The sequence below is a fragment of the Pseudorasbora parva genome, chromosome 17 (assembly GCF_024679245.1).
Source record: "Pseudorasbora parva isolate DD20220531a chromosome 17, ASM2467924v1, whole genome shotgun sequence".
NCBI classification, from domain to species: Eukaryota; Metazoa; Chordata; class Actinopteri; order Cypriniformes; family Gobionidae; genus Pseudorasbora; species Pseudorasbora parva.
The window spans coordinates 30,175,904-30,197,220 of NC_090188.1; the positions used below are offsets into that span (position 1 = coordinate 30,175,904).

Consider the following 21,317-nt stretch of genomic DNA (forward strand, 5'->3'; position numbering starts at 1 on the left):
TGTGACATTTTCTTGTACTATAGTACATCGATGACTCATCTGTGTCTCGTAATTATTAATGAGACTGTGTGTGTCCTTAGAAGATGCCTTCCTTAATTATTCATGACAGTACGCATTCGTTTCTTTTGACAGGTGCTTTAAACTGTGAGATTACATAGAGTAAGTGAGATATGCATTAAAGGATTAGTTCACTTCAAAATTAAAAGCTACTGATAATTTACTCACCCCATCTCATCCAAGATGTTCATGTCTTTCTTTCTTCAGTCTAAAAGAAATTGTTTTTTTGAGGGAAATATTCCAGGATTTTTCTCCATATAATGGGTTTTCATTTGCAACCAAAGGGTTAAAGGTCTAATTCAATGCAGTTTCAAAGCATCAGCCATTTTGTAATAAAATAAAATCAACATTTATATACTTTTTAACCTCAAATGTAACTTCAGTGTTCTGCTTTTGCGTGATGTATGACGCCATCACGTCGAAAAGGTCACGCACGTGACGTACGTGGAAATACCGACCCAGCGTTAAAACAAACATGCAAAGATTAAAGGGGGGGTGAAACACTCAGTTTCAGTCAATCTCACGTCAATCATGAGTACCTATAGAGTAGTATTGCATCCTTCATATCGCCGAAAAGTCTTTAGTTTTATTATATTTATAAAATAAAGATAGGCTGTACTAAGTCTTTCCGGAAAAAAACGAGCGCCTGGAGGCGTATCGAGTGGGCGGAGCTAAAGAATGACAAGCGCGCAGCTACTGCACGAGAGATTTTTTTTTTTTGAAAACTCATCCTCAAGCGTGGAAAAAAAAAACCGTTACTCTAATAAACCATGGCTATCAATCAGATTCAACTAATGCAGATCTGATCCAGAATCAGATCCGGAGGCTGAAATAAATTGAACAGGAGAAACAACAACAGCAGGATGTCCGTCTCTGTGGTATGTACTGTATTTAGTGGCCTGTCAACATTTGTGTGTGTTTACTCGCAGTTTATGAGGACCGGGAGAAGAGCCTGTACGGCCCATACAAGGACCTTCCGCTCTGTCGACATCAAGCCGACCCATACTCGAAAAAAACTCTCCGAAACCAGAAGGAGTATTTTTGACACAGAAATAACATCCATCAAACGTCCGACTTAGTGTTTGAAACTTTGTCTATGTTTAGGATTGGAATCCAAGTCTTTAACAGTGTAAAAAGCTCAGTATGCATGAAACAGCATTTCACCCCCCCTTTAAATCAAACGACCATTACAAAAATAAAGGTAAAACAACAATGTTGGACAATTTTTAAAGTTGGCGGAGACCATGAGATGGAGATTTTCAGCCCTGGGTCGCTGCTTCCACCTACATCACGCGTGACCTTTCTAAAGTGATGACATCCATGAAGAACAACAACACCGAAGTCGTCCTTGTGAGGTTAAAAAGTATATAAATATTTTTTTATTTTTAAATAACCAATTGTTTCGCTAGATTAGACCCTATTTCTCGCCCGGGATCGTTTGGAGCCTCTGCAGCCCTTCGAATCCCTTTGAAATTGCATTGATTTGGACCTTCGTTCGTTGCCATTGAAGTCCATTATGTGGAGAAATCATGGAATATTTTCCTCAAAAAATGTAATTTCTTTTCGACATCTTGGATGTTATGGGGTTGAGTAAATTATCAGGAAATTTTCTTTTTGAAGTGAACAATTAAAGGATCCTTTAAAGGATCAAAAATGAGTGTTTGCTCTTTGTAAAAGTTTCTGCATCACTTAAGATCTCTTCAATAAATGAAGTGTCTTCGACACAAACGTGATTCATCCGCATTGTGAGTGTAACCATCTTTACAACCCTTTAAATGTTTAAAGGACAACTCTGGTGAGAAATGATCCTAGGGGTAATTAATGGTATTAACTAGTGATTTAATTTCGCTTACCCTGTGCCCCATAGACTAGCGTTATAAGCTAATCTGTTTTTAGAGATAAAAACAGAAAGTTTATAACTTTATCAGCTGTTGCTTATCAGCTCTGTTGCCACCATGTTTCCAGTAACTGGCCCCACCTTGATGCAATGATTGACATGGCGGCCAGAGACGTGATCGGCTCGAATGTGCTGATTAGATATCCGATTGAGCAAGTAATAATAAAGGGGCCATACATGTACATTGGTCTTGTTTACAGTGTTTATTTATGAGTAAAACAACAATCATTTAAAGGGGTCATGAACTGAGAAATCAAATTTTCCTTGAGCTTTTGACATGAGGTTATCATACTATAAGAATGTCCTGTAAGTTTCAGAACTGAAAATGTCCTTGTTAGTCCAATAAAAGCTTTTATTGATACCAGGCACAGCAAACGACAGGTTTTGCAAAGTGGGAATCTATGACATCAAAGGGAGGCAAGCCCCGCCTCTGCAGAAGAATATCACTGCTTACTTCTTCACTTCCTGTTTAGCCCCGCCCACCAATTTGCGCTTGTAACACAGACCTAGTGTTGAGCCATATTGAGCTACCAAGCAATAAACATGCCATTCAGAATATTGTGCTGTGCCTGGGTACAACAGCAATGCAGTAATGTAAGTAACTGTTAATTCTAATGTCTGTTCTGAAATGTAATGATTCATGTACAGTAAGATGTTGTTTGTCTGTGTGTCAGTAAATCAAACCAAAAAAATCAGGGTAGGAAAAATGCTTTTTATTTCTAAATTATGACAATTTTTAATGTAAAAAGCATATAAGCACCCCAATAAACAGCATAAAATAACATCAACACAGTTCATGACCCCTTTAAAGGTTTTTAACTATCTTTAGTATTTAATTAACAATTTAGTAGTATTCAAAAGTCTGTCGTTGAGCTCCTTCATCAAGTGTTTGAAATGAATGGAAAAGTGCAATATACTATTATGAATGCTGCATGTTGCTGCCTTGTCGGATTTGGCGTCTAGGCCAAATGTATGTAGCTGTTCACATCAGACCAAAGCGCTTTCTAGTGTAAAAGAGGGGTTGAAATATCGCCAGAGTTATTTTTGCAACACTCTTTGGACACAATGAAGCTTAAGCTGCCATTGGCTAGAACATATTTTATTTTATTCGACAGACTTTTTACATGGAGTGCAAAAACTAAACAAATGATAAAATTCTACGTAAATATGATATAAAATAAGAATATAAATTATACATTTCAAACACTGTTAAAGACAAGTAAACGGTGTGTAATAAAATGAGAACAAATTATCAAACTACATGCAATAGCCCAAAAACAGAACAAAGATACAAATTAAATAAACAGCGTTTTTCAGGTAGATCTAACAGTAGTTAGATACAGATTAGGTATAGAAATAAAACAATCAAATGTAAAATATCACTCCATGGTCCTTACTGCATAAAGTAACTAGAAATTAATCCTTATTAAAATTATTCAGTCAAGAGCATTGTTTTTTTGTTTTTGTGGAGTCTTTTTTTGTTTGATTCAAAGGGGTCATGAACTGTCTCTTTTAATAATAATAAAATTAAAAAACACTTATGACGTTTTTTTTCCTGACGAATTTTCATCAACTTCGCTTGGTTTTTACATCCAAAAACTTCATAATGAATAAGGAATAGGCTATTTTCAATCCTGGTTTTGAGCCTTTCTCTTGGAACGCTGGTTTTTTTTTAAGGGCGTGCCGCAATGAAGACTTGGAAGTAAACGGCCACTGCTCTGATTGGATAAGCTTTGCATATTATAATGAGCTTCGGCTCCCCAGTCTGTACACGTGAGGAATTGTTTTGAAAATGTGTGTAAAAATGGCAACCGGAATGATTCACCCGCAGGGCTCACAAAATGTCTTTATGAAACAAACACAATGATTTATCTCTCATCCACTCGCAATTAATTGAAATGTTTTTTTTATTTTATGTCTAGGCCCCTGTGATTTTTATTTTTATTTTTTAATTTTTTACATAGAAATACATTACCATTTTTACATATTGTAAAATTTACAAATTACATTTCAAATTGAAATTTCCTATTCGAATGCTTCCATACTTCCAGAAATTTCTTCAGGCTGTATTTTTCTTAGGAATGCAGCTTTTCTCAACTTATTAGGGGTTAAATGTTATGAGGGTTAACAGGGCAGCTTATCTTCACGTCTAACCTTCCCTTTTCTAACATGGTTCTTAATGTAGCCTTTGGCTCTTTTAATATTACATCAATGTTTTCCTCAGAGTCCACAGTGATTGAGACAGTGGGCTGAAAGAATCTCTGCTTGCACTTTAACAGGCTCGGTGTCTTTTGGAATGTGTAATGTCTTTTACCCTGTGGTGAAATGTAGCATCATTATCTATTCTTTTTTAAATTTCTCATAGAAGTACAGTATGGGGGAGGGTTGTACACCATCAATGTCAAACTTGTATTGGTTCGCTTTGTCACGCCATATTTGCATGTAGACAAATAAGGCAGAAAGCAAGACAGAACGATTTAAAACTGTACAAATTAGCAGCTTTTTTTCATTAAGTCAATGGATATTTTGATTGTTTTTATTTTATTTTTTATTTTTTGTTATATAGGTTCACATGGAAGAGTAACATCTAGTAACAAGTAACAAGCTCAACATCTATCTGAGCTTTGTAAAACTAATTTGTAAAGCTGTGTGTTTTCTCACAGGTTCAGATCTGGCTTTTCCAGCATCGGTTCAAGATGATGTGGTCTGCAGCAAAACCTTTCAAATCCTTTACAAAAACGAGGAGATTGTAGTCAACGATGTCCTTGTATTCAAAGTTATGATGCTGCTAGATGCAAAGAAGGTGAGCGACGCTCGTAACTCGAACAACAGTCACCCTCTGGGTTCGGTGATTAAGATCTACCTCTGTTTGCATCACTGGTGATGGTGGTGATGGTATGTTTTGCCCCGTAGGTGGAAGATTCCTTAACTGAAATGGACTTTCAGCTGTCTTTGGACCTGTATTTCACTGATGGCGACTACTCGTATGTAGACGAATAGCTGAATGCTATTTTTAGATTTTACTGTTGCTCATAGATTTTTCTGTTGAACAAACAAAAAATATTAGCTAAAACGAATGTTTCTCATATAACCGTGTTTGTTTTTGTCTGTGTTCAGGCCCGAGGACCCTAGTTCTCTCCAGAGCATCAGCAGTCGAACGCTACGTTTGCACTTTAGCCTCCACCGAGGCATCCACCAGCACGTCAACGTCATGTTTGACTATTTCCACCTATCTGTCGTCTCTGCCACTATCCATGCTTCACTGGTGGCCCTGCATCAACCTCTAATCAGGTCAGCAGTACACAGAGAACTGGACCTGCAGATCATAGTAGTCATTTTGAATATATCACAAGTGAAGACAGTTGTGAGTTTTTAAGAAATCAATTTTAATCACAATGTATGATTTAAAAAAAAAAAACTATTTATTTGTATGATACAGCTAGAAATAAGTATTTGAACACCTGAGAAAATCAATGTGAATATTTGGTACAGTAGCCTTTGTTTGCAATTACAGAGGTCAAACGTTTCCTGTAGTTTTTCACCAGGTTTGCACACACTGCAGGAGGGATTTTGGCCCACTCGTCCATGCAGATCTTCTCTAGATCAGTCAGATTTCTGGCCTGTTGTTGAAAAACACGGTAGTGGAGTTATGACCAGAAAATTCTATTTTGGTCACATCTGACCTCATGACTTTCTCCCATGGCTCCTCTGGATCATCCAAATGGTCATTGGAAAACTTAAGACGAGCCTAGACATGTACTGGTTTAAGCAGGGGAAACTTTTTGCCATGCATGATTTCAAACCATGACGTCTTAGTGTATTACCAACAGTAACCTTGGAAACTGTGGTCCCAGCTCTTTTCAGGTCATTGACCAGTTCCTCCCATGTAGTTCTGGGCTGATTTCTCACCTTTCTTAGGATCATTGAGACCCCACGAGGTGAGATCTTGCATGGAGCCCCAGTCCGAGGGATTTTGACAGTCATGTTTAGCTTCTTCCATTTTCTAATGATTACTCCAACAGTGGACCTTTTTTCACCAAGCTGCTTGAAAATTTCCCTGTAGCCCTTTCCAGCCTCGTGGAGGTGTCTCTAGTGTCTTTGGAAGGCTCTTTGGTCTTGGCCATGTTAGTAGTTGGATTCTAACTGATTGTATGGGTGTCTTTATGCAGGTGTCTTTATGTGTTGTCATTGACAGGTGTCTATGCAGCTACTGACCTCAAACAAGTGCATCTAATTTAGGACAATAAATGGAGTGGAGGTAGACATTTTAAAGGCAGACTAACAGGTCTTTGAGGGTCAGAATTCTAGCTGACAGACAGGTGTTCAAATACTTATTTGCAGCTGTATCATACAAATAAATAGTTTAAAAAATCATATATTGCCATTTCTGGATTTTTATTTATTTAGATTATGTCTCACAGTGGACATGCACCTACGATGACAATTTCAGACCCCTCCATGATTTCCATGAAGTGGGAGAACTTAAAAAATAGCAGGGTGTTCAAATACTTATTTTCCTCACCGTAAAATAATGATAATTGCATAATAATACAGGTACACCTTTTCAAAGATCATTTAACTTCTTTTTTTTTAATTTCTAAATACTATTTAACACTGAAAACGGAAAACATTTTTAATATCCACAATAAATTAACAAAAATAATAATAATAATAAAAGCAAGCTCCGTTTACAAAAAAAAAATCACTTGAATAAATACAAAAATCTATAAATAAAATGGATGAAAACTTTATAGTTTTAATAGGTGCATATTAGGGGTGGCACGATTCACAAAACCCATGGTTGGTTCATATCACGGTTTTAGGGTCGCGGTTTTCGGTTCTTGACTATTCTTGTTGTTGTTGTTTTTTTTGTAATCGTTAACACTCCAGAAATTTACTGCAGCTTATGATATATAGCTTAATTATCCAAAATTTAGGATACAGTATTAAAAAAATTTATATAATGTAATCATGCACAAACTGAACTTGACTTGACCATCTCTGAGGACAGCTGTGTGAGATTTTCATACACCAAGAGAGAAGACATTAATGACATGCTTTTCATTTTTTTTGGCAGAATGTGTATTGCTATCTCTACAGGAACTTATGTGCTTTTTTTAGCACCCAAAGATAGAATTGAAGAATTAGCTTGCATTTATCAAACTGCCAACTTCAGTGTAGCTTTAAGCAAGACCCCATTTTGCTTGGCGGTGTGCACTTCAAATTTTGTAACTTTGCGTGCGGCTCCACAACCGAAGAAGCACGAGTTCCACCCAATCTGGCCGAACATGACAGGCTGGCTGTATATTGAGACAAACAGAAAGGCAAAATATATTAAGACCTACAGGCAGCCTGGGCCCACAGACTTATGTAACAGTGAACCAGTATAAATAGCCCTACATTGGAGGTAACAATATGTATATTATTGATAACAAAACTTATTATTCTGCATGAAAAGGAGTTCAAAATTGAAATGGGATATGAAATAACAAATAACTTAGCAGTAGTAGATGCACATGGCCTGTGGTAAATGCAATGCAAGCAAGAGTGTTTTCCATCATATAGTTGTAAACAAGAAGAGAGTGGAAGAGAACAAGAACAGTAGAAAGTGGCTTTTGAACTCGGCGAGAAGCTGTAGCACTCTTTATTTATATTTAATTACATTATAAATATATTACATTATTCAGTATTTCCCACAGAATTGTGTAAGACTGTGGTGGGTAGACATTGGTCCCACTAGGGGGGGTCCCGAGGCATGCCCCCAGAACAATTTTGTTCATTTTAAATTTAAATGCATAAACCTGGTGCATTTTGAGAGCAAAATAAAGTGACTAGATCCATGAAGATGTTATTTTTTTTGTAAACAATTTTGTACTCTAGTCGTAGTTTATTTATTTGTTGCATAGTTTTGAATGGTGATGGTATAGGGTACATAAATGATAGCTAAAATCATTTAAATGGCAACATGTAGAGTATGCGTTCAAACCATCAAAAATATGTAGTAAAAGAGGTTACTTTGTTGAATTAACTTAATTCTAGAATAATTAGTAGCGCTCTGTGATACATATTTTTTATATACATACAGATCCTTCTCAAAAAATTAGCATATTGTGATTAAAGTTCATTCTTTTCCATAATGTAATGATAAAAATTCAACTGTCATATATTTTAGATTCATTGCACACCAATTGAAATATTTCAGGTCCTTTATTATTTTAATACTGATGATTTTGACATACAGCTCATGAAAACCCAAAATCTCAAAAAATTTGCATATTTCATCCGACCAATAAAAGAAAAGCCCGTAGTTGGAGAAATTAAGATCAGCCATAGACGTAGCGTAGATGCACCCGCTGACATTAATAGGGAAAGAAAAGGGTTAACAATAACATTACACTAAAACAAGTACAGTTATACCCTACATAAGCTACCATATTTTCTGCTTGACATTTATTAGTCTCCAGATCGAAAGAAAAGTGTTTTTTCACTGAGCACATTATTCTCTGTAGTATTACAATCGGCTAAAACGAATATGCAAGTTACTTTTCTTAACAAGAGCACTCCCAAGTCTGTGTTTCACACACTGTTCATGTGAATCGCTGCACAGTTCTCTTAAATTGGCCACACTATATTCCAGCTATTAAAGGGGCCACACTATATTCCTACTCTTGAAATATGGACCTCCTCCAGATATTGTGTGGTACTGGTGCGCTCACAGGTCCGCATGACGGCTTTCACATGACACATTTTTCAAATGAACTGTGCCCTGTTCTGAACTAAACTGCCATTGTAAAAACTCCCTTTATATTCTTAAAATGAGAGAAATCACTGCTTTATTCTGAATTTTTTAGCTTAGGCTTAAGAGACATGAACAAGTTCTTTGATAAACATTTATGACCATTGATATAAATCTAGTCTTCATGCTCTGAGTATAGTTTCAGTAATGAAAAATGTACATTTGCATAAAGCATGCATATTTGTCCATACCCATGTTGATTAGATTATTAAAAACTTGAAACATAGTAATTTAAGATATATTTACAACTGATAAAAATGTGTGATTAAGTTGTGATTAATCGCGAGTTAACTCATGACAATCATGTGATTAATCACGATTAAATATTTTAATCGATTGACAGCCTTAATTTAAACATAACATCTTTTCATTGACAAAAATAAAATACTTTCAAAAGCTGTATTTTATTTATTTATTATTCTGCCTTTTTTTAAATCAGTAGAATGTATGTGCTGAATTTGATTGTCAGTGTTTGTCCCCTCAGTTTCCCCCGGCCAGTAAAAAGCACCTGGCTGAATCGTAATGCTCCGGCACAGAGCAAAGACTCTCTCATCCCACCGCTGGAATCTGTGGTGTTTGGCACCACCTACGTTAAGCAGCTTTCACCAGATGTAAGAACACACACACATTTGTTTTGCCCTGCCTCTAAACCTATCCATCACACGACCCTTTTGAAAAGTAAGGACATGGGTAATGTCCTCATATTTCACCCTCTCCTTGTAATACCTGTCATACCCTTGTCATTATACATATTTGTGTCCTGATAGTTCTCAAAAACAAGCGCATACACACACACACACACACACACACACACACACACACACACACACAAGTCCTTACTCAACTGAATCAACCTAGTGTGCAAGAAAAAAATATTTCTAGACATAAATTTTATGTATTCATTTCATTGACTTCAAATGCTTGACTTCAAAAAAATGTTTTGCGCCAAATGAGTGCAGTGTCCTTGATTGTAAACCAATCTGTCAAAAACAGTGGTAACACTTTATTTTTAGGTTCAGTTATTAACTATTAACTAGTTGCTTATTAGCATGTATATTACTAGGATGTTGGCTGTTTATTAGTACTAATAAAGCACATATTAATGCCTTATTCTAAATTACCTTATTCTACATCCCTTAAGCCTTCCTAATACCTAAACTATAATGCTACAAAAACTACCTTACTAACTATAATAAGCAGTAAATTAGTTTAAATTGAGTTTAGGCAAAAGTCGTAGTTAATAGTGAATGTGTTCCCCATACTAAAGTGTTAACAAAACACTTTGCTGACATAGCATGTGAAAATTATAGTGAGAAAAGAAGCTGTGATTTTCTTATGATATCAGTGAGAGCTTTAAGGCTGTCCATAAATAGACATTATTATGTAACTAAAAAGGCTTGTGAGGTAAATTTTTTTTTTTTTTTTTACATTGCAACAATTCTCCCAGTCACATTTAGCTGCCATGTAGGTGCCTGGTGGACCACAGTGAGATCTAGAGTTCGCTTAAACTCCGTTTTACACCGATCATAACATGACAGGTGAAGTGAATAACGTTAATTATTTCTTCTTCACGCGCCACCTGTTAGAGGGTGGGAGCAAGGCAGCAAGTGAACATTTTGTCCTCAAAGTTGATGTGTTAGAACTTAAACTGACAACAGGGTCATAGGTGGCTAAGGCTCATTGATGCACGTGGGGAGCGATGGCTGGTCTGTGTGGTCTGATCAAACAGACGAGCTATTGTAGCTCAAATTGCGTATGTGGCTACATAGCTGCAGACCAGTCAGGGCGCCCATGCTGATCCCTGTCCACCGCCAAAAGCGAAGCACCAACATAACGTCACGTGGATTGCCAGGTGCGTGTGTGTCGCTAGCCTGGGAAATACATGGCACCAGGATGCACTATGGGAAGAAGGCAAGCTGGCGGAGGCAGTGTGATGCTTTGGCTAAAGCCGGTCATAGGTCTTTTTAACCCCCAAGTGCCCCGTTACATCCCCATGAGCTGTCTGTATGACCAGTTCTCTAAACTTAGCTGGCACTACCACTTGAAACACTGGGTCCTCAACTCCTTCGTCAGTGTGAGAAGACCACTTCCGGATCAACAAGCCCTCCTGAACAAAATAACCCCTTGCTGCACTGTGCAACTCCTCAGGCGGCAACACCACAACAAACAGATCTTTTTATGTCCCTAAGTATTTTAACTGGCACCTGGCTGGAACTACCCACCAGTGAAACTAAACCATCTGGAACAAAAGGAAAAAAAACACTTCCACCTATTTCAACTGAATCAGCCCTAACATTACTCTCACTAGCCCCAGCAGATCAGCAGATCACCCTGATAGGGGAGATGAAGCCAGAAACCCTTCAGGTTTAGCCTCATTCTCAGCCATCAAAACGTTAGATGGTATAACTGACTCAGATACAGCAAGCGTGACCCCCCTAACATCATCAGTACAATTTCTCAGATTTTTCCCCTTTAAAACAGGACAGTCTTTCTTCCAGTGCCCCTTGTCCAAGCAGTATCGACACACATCCACATCCTTCTTAACCTGACTAGCAGGTGTAAAAGCAGAAAACCTAGACTCTCTGTGAAAACCCACAGTACCCTTGTGTGACCGATTAGCATGTGAATCTATTCTACTCTGAGCAGGTGGCAAATATGAATCTGAAGATGAACCTAACGAAGAAGGCCTCAATTTTATTGAAACGTCCAAAATGTTGTTCCTGAGAAACATTACCGGCACTGTTTTCCTTTAAACTATACTTATATGTCAAAGTGAAATCATCAGCCACAACTGCGGCTTCTGCTGCTGTTTTCATCTTATGCTCAGATATATGTATAGCAATTCGCTCCGGAAGGATGTTTCTAAACTGTTCTAAAACAATCAAATTAGACAACTTTCCAAAAGTAGCGACCCCCACTGCAGAGCACCAACGATTAAAGTGGCTATTCAGCTCTCTCGCTACATCTGTATACGTCTGTTTGTCACTTTCTCCAGCTACGAAATCGCAAACGATAAGCTTCAGGAACTAATTCATAAATTTTAAGCACTGCCTCTTTTACTTTTACATAGTGTTTCCTGTCTGGCACAGCCACCGCAATAAACGCTCTACCGACACAAACACTTTGGAGTAACAACGTTCTCTCAGAGTCAGACCAGCCACGGTCATCAGCCACACTCTAAAATAAAGAAAAGAAAATATCTGGATCCCTCTCATTGAACTTTGGAAGCAACCTAACCATGTGGGATATATCAGGGGGACGCACCGACCCCCTAGGAGCCATATCCTCATCCCCATCAGATAAAAGCGGCTTCCCTTTCATTCTGCTCTGCTTTACGTTGAGCTTCTCTCTCTTTCTGTTGCATTTCTATTAACACTTTCTGTTGCTCAAACGTAAGTGAAATTTTGGAAAACTCTGCCGAAAGAGGTGTCGATGTTGCTTCTCCTATTGCTAATTCCTCCATAATTAGAGATGCAGGTGATGAAAGAATATTCCTAACAACCAATTCCGCCTGAACTGACACTTTTATCTGGGCCAATTTCGCTGTTCTAGGTAAACCCAAATAGCTACGAAAAAACCTCTAAACTAGCCATACAAATGAAACGAACTCTACAGCATACAATCTTTATATGCTACCAAAGAAAAAAAAAACAAGCTCACCTTTTACAATGCAAGTGTGGCCACAACACTGCGCATCAAGACGAGACAAAAGGAAGTGCCCTAAAAGAAAGAAAAAACAACAAAAAGCGATCCTCTTCATGCATACCCCAAGGACAGAGATTTTTATTACATGATATCAGCGGCGCCTAAACTCCCCCGACCAAATGTCGTTAAAGCAGGCTTCCACGACTGTGCCCTCTGCCCAGGATAGCACAAAAACAAAAAACAAAAACAATCCAGCAAAATAACAAACAAGCCGTTAATGAGTAAAATAAAGCAAGCTAACATTCAGCACGATCTTATATTTTATTTTGAATACATACAAATGTCATTTGTGTCTTTTAGTTTGTCAGTGCATCTTTTTTGAAGAGTGAATAAAGAATTACGAGCTTATGAACGAATCTGGATATTAAGCAAAATAACAGAAAAAAAAGAGAATTCAGATGCCATGTCTATAATTTAAAGCAAAAAAATCTAGCATGAATTCGATCTCAAGATAATTCATTAAAAGCAGTTATTACTCCACCACCTGCGTGATATCACTAAATCATAAAAAAATGATATCATGTTATAGCTTGCAGCCACATATGCCGTCGTTGTTCTTTAATGGATAAGATCCTGTGGAAATCCTGAAAAACTTGACTCCACAACTGGTGCGATTTTAACAGTTCACGGTGCAAGTAGGCTTTTTTTTTTCTTGATGAGAAATTCTCTGGTTAACATACAATTCAATGGGATGGAATGAACTTTCTGACCCCGACATGCGCACTGCGAACTGTGAATTTTCCTGTGACATCACCTGTAGGGGTCTATAAATTATTAAAATCTTCTTAACATTAGTTAATGCACCATGAACGAACATGAACAAACCATGAACAGTTGGATTTTATGAACTCTCGTTATAATGTCATAATGTTGTTATGACATTATATACATTAATGGTATACATAGTGTCATAATGTTTTGCCTGATCTGTGTATACCTTCATTGAATAGAAAACTCAAATGAAATAGATTGAATCTCTTAAAGGGAACTTGCTTTGATCACAGTGCAAAAACTCTTAATGCTCTTGCTTTTTATACTACGTTCAGTGATTCATCAAGCCCTTTTTATGATTTGCAGGGTAAAACCTTCATGGTATCGGATCAGTGCCTACAGCATGCCTTCAGCCTCCACCAGAACATGTGTGCCAGCTTGCTGCAGGCGTATCAGAGCCTGTTCTGTTACTTAACCTCCCTGACCAAGAATCTGCCCGCATCCCAGCGCATGGAGCTAGGTACGTAGTCCCTTGTTTCCAACCTGAGTTGGAAGACTGAAATTATAAATTTTACAACATTTTTATACTGCATTTCAGTCATTGACCCTGCCTAAGACATCTTCGTAAATCATTTTTGCTTAAATATTGTAGAAGGGTGTTATTTTGACCTAACTTTCATTACTAGACCCAGTTTAACCGCTGAACTTCACTATGTCTATGTGTGAGCAATTTACACAACCATTTAATATTTTGGGGGGCTAAAAATTAAAAAAAATAAATCACTTTTTTATTCAGCTGGGATGCATAAAATTGATCAAAAGTGACAGTAACTTTTACATTGTTAAAAATTTTTTTTGACATTATTAAAAACACTAAGCAGCACAACTGTTTGTAAAATTGATAATAAGAAATGCTTCGTGAGCAGCAAATCAGGATATTAGAATGATTTCTGAAAGATCATGTGACACTGAAGACTGGAGTAATGATGCTGAAAATTCAGCTTTGGTATCACAATATGGATTTCCGCCACTGAATAAAAAAAAAAAAAGGAAATTGAAATCTCAATTCTGACTTTTTTTCTCAGTATTGCGTGATATAAAATATATAATAATCTTTTAAGGCGTTTTATTCCATGGTGGAAACCAGCTTCCATAATTACAGGAATAAATTGCATTTTAAAAATTATATGAATATAGAAAAGTTTTTACTTAGGTATTTTTGATTTGAATAAATGCAGTCTTGGTGAGCATAGGAGACTTATTTCAAAAATATTAATGACCTGCACTTTGAAATGGAAGACCTGAAGAAGTCTTGCATCAAATATCATTGTCTCCACGGAACCTTTGGAAGCACCTGCAGAGAAGCTTGTTGAAACCCTGGGACTAATTATCTTTTGGAATCATTGCTCCAATTGTTTGTAATTTTATTTAATTTTTTCATTATATTTGGTTATATTTATATGGTGAAAATGTCATTTTTGTTTGTCTACTTCTACTGTCTATATATATGTTATGTTTTTGTTGTAAATGCATTGGATTTTTTTCCTTCATGTATTAATTTTTGTATTTAATCAGAGCCCATCACTGAATACTCACTCACTTATACTAATGCACCCACTCACTTCTTAGAGACTCAGGAAGAGCTGCTGTTCTGGACATTTACCTTTTAATGTCTTGTTTACTTGCATATTGTTAGCGTTTCTAATTAGCATTTGTCCTTGATTTGTACCTCTGCCCTCTTTTATATGTGTCAGCAAGCAGATCCTTTTATCTCCCGTTTTATTTTTGTCTTAAATGCAAATCCCTTCAGAACTTTCACTGTAAAGCTTCACTCACTCACTCTCACTGGCTCACGCACACTCTCTCACTCTCTCACTCACTCTCTCACTCACTCACTCACTCACTCACTCTCTCTCTCTCTCTCTCTCTCTCTCTCTCTCTCTCTCTCTCTCTCTCTCTCTCTCTCTCTCTCTCTCTCTCTCTCTCTCTCTCTCTCTCTCTCTCTCTCTCTCTCTCTCTCTCTCTCACTCACTCACTCACTCACTCACTCACTCACTCACTCAAAGCTAAACTACTCACCCTTTGCTGCATGTACCGTATTTAAGGGTTCATTTTAAACTCAAACAGCAAAAGGGGAGAGTGAAAGTTTTAAACGTGCCTATATGTGCAATCCCACCACTAGCCAAGCCCAGCATGCAGGTCCTTTATGAACGAGTTCTCAGAAGACCTTATCCTCCAGGCCAAAGGCACGTCTACATAGGTATGTCCCTCCAAAACCGACCCTCAGCTCCACACGCCTCTTGCCTTTCATTTGTGTCTCTTTTTAGCTCTATTTCTTTCTTCTGTTTCCCCTAACTTGGACATTTGTCAATGACACGTGTCCTTCTGTGAAGGAGTTCTTAGCTCAGCTTAGTCCTTTTTTCCTTTAGCAGTATCGTAGATCTCAGGCTGACTTTGGATCAGTCTAATTTCTTGAACATTGCTGGTATTCTCTGTCCTCTGACTCCTACTTCCTGGTCTGTTGTTCCTCTAGCTCCCTCTCATGTGCTGTCAATCACAGGCTCTTCAGACAGACCCTTGTCTCTCATTCAGTCCATACTGCAGCTGTAGAAACAACATTTTCACTCGGCTGTCTTTTTTTTTCTTTCTTTTTTTTTAGAGAAACTTGATGTGGAAGCCCGACTTAATGAGCTTTGTGAACAAATCAAGGTATGGCATGGTTATAAGTATAGTTAGTATCATATTTTTGCCCTTTTAATATTATTATTATTATTATTATTTTCATGCTGTTACATTATTAACATGCAAAGAAACATGGAGTTGTCCAAAAATACAGAGGCCCCCCTAGTGTGCCCTGGCTCTCTGGTTACCACTGTTTTATGTGATTTAGCCTCTACATTACATAATGTAAACTGTGTTTTACTGATTCCAGTGTTATCATGAACTTATTGTGAATAATCATGTTTTCCTTTGCATCCATACATTTTTCAAGTATATATATAGTTAACTTATAATTCAACCCATAATTTGGTAACACTTATTTTACAGTGTCCTTGTTACATACATTACATGTACTTACCATAGTAATAACAGTGAATTATGCATAATTTCAAATTATTAACCTTTAACCTTACCCTAACTCTATAGAAAGTAGATGTGGTTAATTAAAGGGGTCATGAACTGGTTTAAAAAAAAAAGAAAGAAAGATTATACTGTTGTCTGAGGTCAGCTTATGACATTCGAGTGGTTTTTCCATTCAAAATATCATAATGAATAAGTAATGGGCTATTTTCTACCCTGGTTTTGAGCCTAGCTCTTGGAACACTAGGTTATAATGGGTGTGCCGCATTGAAGACTTGGAAGTAAACGCCCACTGCCATGATTGGATAACAGTTTTGCATATTATAATGAGCTTCAGCTCCCCGTCAGTACATGTGGGAATTGTTTTAAAAATATGTGGAAAAACAGCAACCGGAATGATTCGCCCACAGGGCTCACAAAATGTCTTTATCAAACAAACAATGATTTATCTCTCATCCACACTCAATTAATTGGAATGTTATTTTTAATGACTTGGCCCGTCTGATTGGTGGATATACCTGCAAAGCGCATCATTAACACACACACACAAGCATCTACAAAACTTCACTGCAGACAAATCAGCATATTCAAAATTTCCATGATTGTATTTTTCAAGAGAGTTAACAACTCGCATCAAGAAAGGAGTGTTATTTCACTATATAAGATAGCCCATCGGCCAGGCAAGTGATACATTTTGGTAGCCCAACCGGAATACAATTAATGCTTTGCGAACCCTGGCCCATACATGTTCTAGTCAGGACAAACCAACAACACCTCAAATACGAAGGATACTCCAGCCTGTGACAGCGTGGTATGTTATGTTTAGTTAGACACGTACGCATAATCAGTAGATAGCTGTAACAACATATATATATATATATATATAATATAATATTTGTTACAGCTATCTACTGATTATGCATACGTGTCTAACTCTATATATATATATATATATATATATATATATATATATATATATATATATATATATATATATATATATATATATATATATATATATATATATATATATATATTAGGGCCGGGACTCGATTAAAAAAATTAATCTAATTAATTAGAGGCTTTGTAATTAATTAATCGTAATTAATCGCATTTTAATTGCATATAAATATTTGACCTGAGAACAATGAGAAGTAATTTTTCACATGTATTTTTAGTATACCATTGAATAATGACTGAATACATAAGCTTAATCAACAAAATATTGTTTATTTATTTCAGTCCAGCACACCAGCACAATGTTTGCCATTAAGTGTAGCAAAAGCATATTTGTGATATTTGAGGCTCGATGTGCTGCGGTGATACGCAGATTCCTTGTTGTATAGCTTGCACACAACCATGCTCTTGACGACGCTTCCATTCTTTCATTTTTTAAAACAAAATTTCCCATCCACGGGGCCGAGCAAAGCGGCCTCATCAGCTTCTTCGTTCATGTTCACTTATGGTTTGTTGTTGTGGTTGTCGTGACTCCGGAGCTCCGGAGCGCTAGTTGGTGTTCCAGTGTAATCGGTCCGTCGAAACTCATTCATTGAAAAACGTTCCGCGGTGCAAAAATAAGTGTGGTTAAATTTTTTTTTTTTTTGGCGTAATTAATTAACGCGTTAAAGTCACGTAATTAATTAATCTTAATTAACGCGTTAAAGTCCCGGCCCTTATATATATATATATATATATATATATATATATATATATATATATATATATATATATATATATATATATACAGTCTTGTTCAAAATAATAGCAGTACAATGTGACTAACCAGAATAATCAAGGTTTTTAGTATATTTTTTATTGCCACGTGGCAAACAAGTTACCAGTAGGTTCAGTAGATTCTCAGAAAACAAACAAGACCCAGCATTCATGATATGCACGCTCTTAAGGCTGTGCAATTGGGCAATTAGTTGAATTAGTTGAAAGGGGTGTGTTCAAAAAAATAGCAGTGTGGCATTCAATCACTGAGGTCATCAATTTTGTGAAGAAACAGGTGTGAATCAGGTGGCCCCTATTTAAGGATGAAGCCAACACTTGTTGAACATGCATTTGAAAGCTGAGGAAAATGGGTCGTTCAAGACATTGTTCAGAAGAACCGCGTACTTTGATTAAAAAGTTGATTAGAGAGGGGAAAACCTATAAAGAGGTGCAAAAAATGATAGGCTGTTCAGCTAAAATGATCTCCAATGCCTTAAAATGGAGAGCAAAACCAGAGAGACGTGGAAGAAAATGGAAGAGTAGACAACCATCAAAATGGATAGAAGAATAATCAGAATGGCAAAGGCTCAGCCAATGATCACCTCCAGGATGATCAAAGACAGTCTGGAGTTACCTGTAAGTACTGTGACAGTTAGAAGACGTCTGTGTGAAGCTAATCTATTTTCAAGAATCCCCCGCAAAGTCCCTCTGTTAAAAAAAAGGCATGTGCAGAAGAGGTTACAATTTGCCAAAGAACACATCAACTGGCCTAAAGAGAAATGGAGGAACATTTTGTGGACTGATGAGAGTAAAATTGTTCTTTTTGGGTCCAAGGGCCACAGGCAGTTTGTGAGACGACCCCCAAACTCTGAATTCAAGCCACAGTACACAGTGAAGACAGTGAAGCATGGAGGTGCAAGCATCATGATATGGGCATGTTTCTCCTACTATGGTGTTGGGCCTATTTATCACATACCAGGGATCATGGATCAGTTTGCATATGTTAAAATACTTGAAGAGGTCATGTTGCCCTATGCTGAAGAGGACATGCCCTTGAAACGGTTGTTTCAACAAGACAATGACCCAAAACACACTAGTAAACGGGCAAAGTCTTGGTTCCAAACCAACAAAATTAATGTTATGGAGTGGCCAGCCCAATCTCCAGACCTTAATCCAATTGACAACTTGTGGGGTGATATCAAAAATGCTGTTTCTGAAGCAAAACCAAGAAATGTGAATGAATTGTGGAATGTTGTTAAAGAATCATGGAGTGGAATAACAGCTGAGAGGTGCCACAAGTTGGTTGACTCCATGCCACACAGATGTCAAGCAGTTTTAAAAAACTGTGGTCATACAACTAAATATTAGTTTAGTGATTCACAGGATTGCTAAATCCCAGAAAAAAAAAATGTTTGTACAAAATAGTTTTGAGTTTGTACAGTCAAAGGTAGGACACTGCTATTTTTTTGAACACACCCCTTTCAACTAATTGCCCAATTGCAACAGCCTTAAGAGCGTGCATATCATGAATGCTGGGTCTTGTTTGTTTTCTGACAATCTACTGAACCTACTGGTAACTTGTTTGCCACGTAGCAATAAAAAATATACTAAAAACCTTGATTATTCTGGTTAGTCACATTGTACTGCTATTATTTTGAACAAGACTGTATATATATATATATATAAATAAATCTCTACTAAGGGTGTTGCATCATTCCTGTCGGATCCAGTATAGAAGGCAAAGCGTTGTTTTTTTTTATCTCATCCAGTCTTGTTTAAAAAGGAATTCACAGTGAAATAAAGCGAACAAATGCGCAATCTGTTACTACCCACATGAGCTGGATCTTCGTTAAATATAAAGTTCATCCATGCATTCCTAATATTGGAATCCGAATTAAGTTTATGCGGTATGTGTATTGCTTGGAAGTTCGATCCGATCCTAAATCCAAGTAGGGCTATGTTATTTATCTATAACGTGTCAGGCATTCATTGTCTTAGGTTTAATTCTATAACGTACTTTCTATAGAGTTAGAGTTTGGTTTAGGGTTAGTAACTTGTAAGTATGCATAATTTACTCATATTACTTAAGTTAGTACACTGTGCAACTACGTCACCTTAAAGTTAAGTGTTACCAATATTTTTTGTTGAATTACCAGCCAAAATAAATACATTGATATACCATTACTGTACTATAAAATTACTTGTACCTTAAGTGGACTGGCACCTCACGATGGTTTAATATATTTGTGTGTGTGTGTGTGTATGTATTTATGTGTATATATATATATATATATATATATATATATATATATATATATATATATATATATATATATATATATATATATATATTAAAAATATGCACGTGTATGTGATTTTTGCAGCAAAGGACAGAGAGCCCAGATGAGTTGGCTGAACTGGTGAACATGAATTTGGCGCAGTTATGCTCTCTGCTTATGGCATTATGGGGGAGTTTCCTAGAAGTGGTGTCACTGAATGAGCGTGTATCTGCGCTGTTGGCCCAGGAGCACCACACACTACGGGTGAGCTCTGAGATTATTTCTATCATTTGCATATTATATTTGGATACTTGCTTTATGCATCGAATTTTTTGCATTATATCCTAAAACATTTTATAACACGAAGATGCATGAAATTGATGTTGCATAGTTAGAAGGGTTTTTGCAAGTATATTTCTGGCTTTACCTTGTATTTACAATTTTTAGGTGCAAAGATTTGCCGAAGCTTTCTTTTGTCTTGAACACCCAAGACAGAGTGCTCTGGCCTACCAGGAGCTGCAGTATGTCTTAAAATACCATTACTGTAATGTGATTATTTAGCATAAAGAGTAGAGGTCAGTTCTTAAAAGATTTCAAATTAACTTCTTTATTTTACAGTGCTCACAGTCACCAACAAATGACCACAGCTATCAAAAACTCTTCCTACTTCCTGTCCTTACCACCTCTTCCTGTTGAATGTGCTGATCTTGATGGGGATGTGAACTCCCTACCAATCATCTTTGAGGACAGATATTTAGAATCTATTACTGAAGGTATGTTTAATGGCACTCCTTGATCGATTACATGATAATATTTTATTATTTATTTTATTATACTTCTTTTATCATATTTTATTATTGTATTTCATAATTCTAGCTATGAGCTCATAAGAAAAAACTGTGTATAAAAGTGATATTGCTTTTAAAGGAAAGGGCACATTTTGAAATCATTGTTGGAGGTTTGTGGCTTTTAATTGTAAAATGTACAGTCTTCTGGTAAAATGTAGAGAAATTATTAGACTCATTTTTTTGTTGTTGTTGTAATTATTGTCCAATAAAATGTTTTCTGCAACAAGAAA

General features: G+C 36.7%; 1 protein-coding gene across 3 annotated transcripts in view; it reads left to right on the top strand.

Annotated features, from left to right (window-relative positions):
- Positions 1 to 21,317, top strand: part of fam135a (family with sequence similarity 135 member A) — a 53,748-nt gene that overhangs the window by 14,997 nt on the left and 17,434 nt on the right. For 2 of the 3 annotated variants that reach the window (XR_010898677.1, XM_067421444.1), the window contains exons 5-14: positions 4,618 to 4,757; positions 4,868 to 4,938; positions 5,072 to 5,245; positions 9,235 to 9,361; positions 13,533 to 13,686; positions 15,349 to 15,426; positions 15,826 to 15,875; positions 20,345 to 20,503; positions 20,687 to 20,760; positions 20,858 to 21,012. Coding sequence is in view for 2 of the 3 variants with exons in the window: in XM_067421444.1 (XP_067277545.1) it covers positions 4,618 to 4,757; positions 4,868 to 4,938; positions 5,072 to 5,245; positions 9,235 to 9,361; positions 13,533 to 13,686; positions 15,349 to 15,426; positions 15,826 to 15,875; positions 20,345 to 20,503; positions 20,687 to 20,760; positions 20,858 to 21,012 (1,182 nt within the window). In the remaining variant the exon portion in view is untranslated. The remainder of the gene's footprint in view (positions 1 to 4,617; positions 4,758 to 4,867; positions 4,939 to 5,071; positions 5,246 to 9,234; positions 9,362 to 13,532; positions 13,687 to 15,348; positions 15,427 to 15,825; positions 15,876 to 20,344; positions 20,504 to 20,686; positions 20,761 to 20,857; positions 21,013 to 21,317) is intronic. The other variant, XM_067421445.1, reaches the window with a different exon arrangement.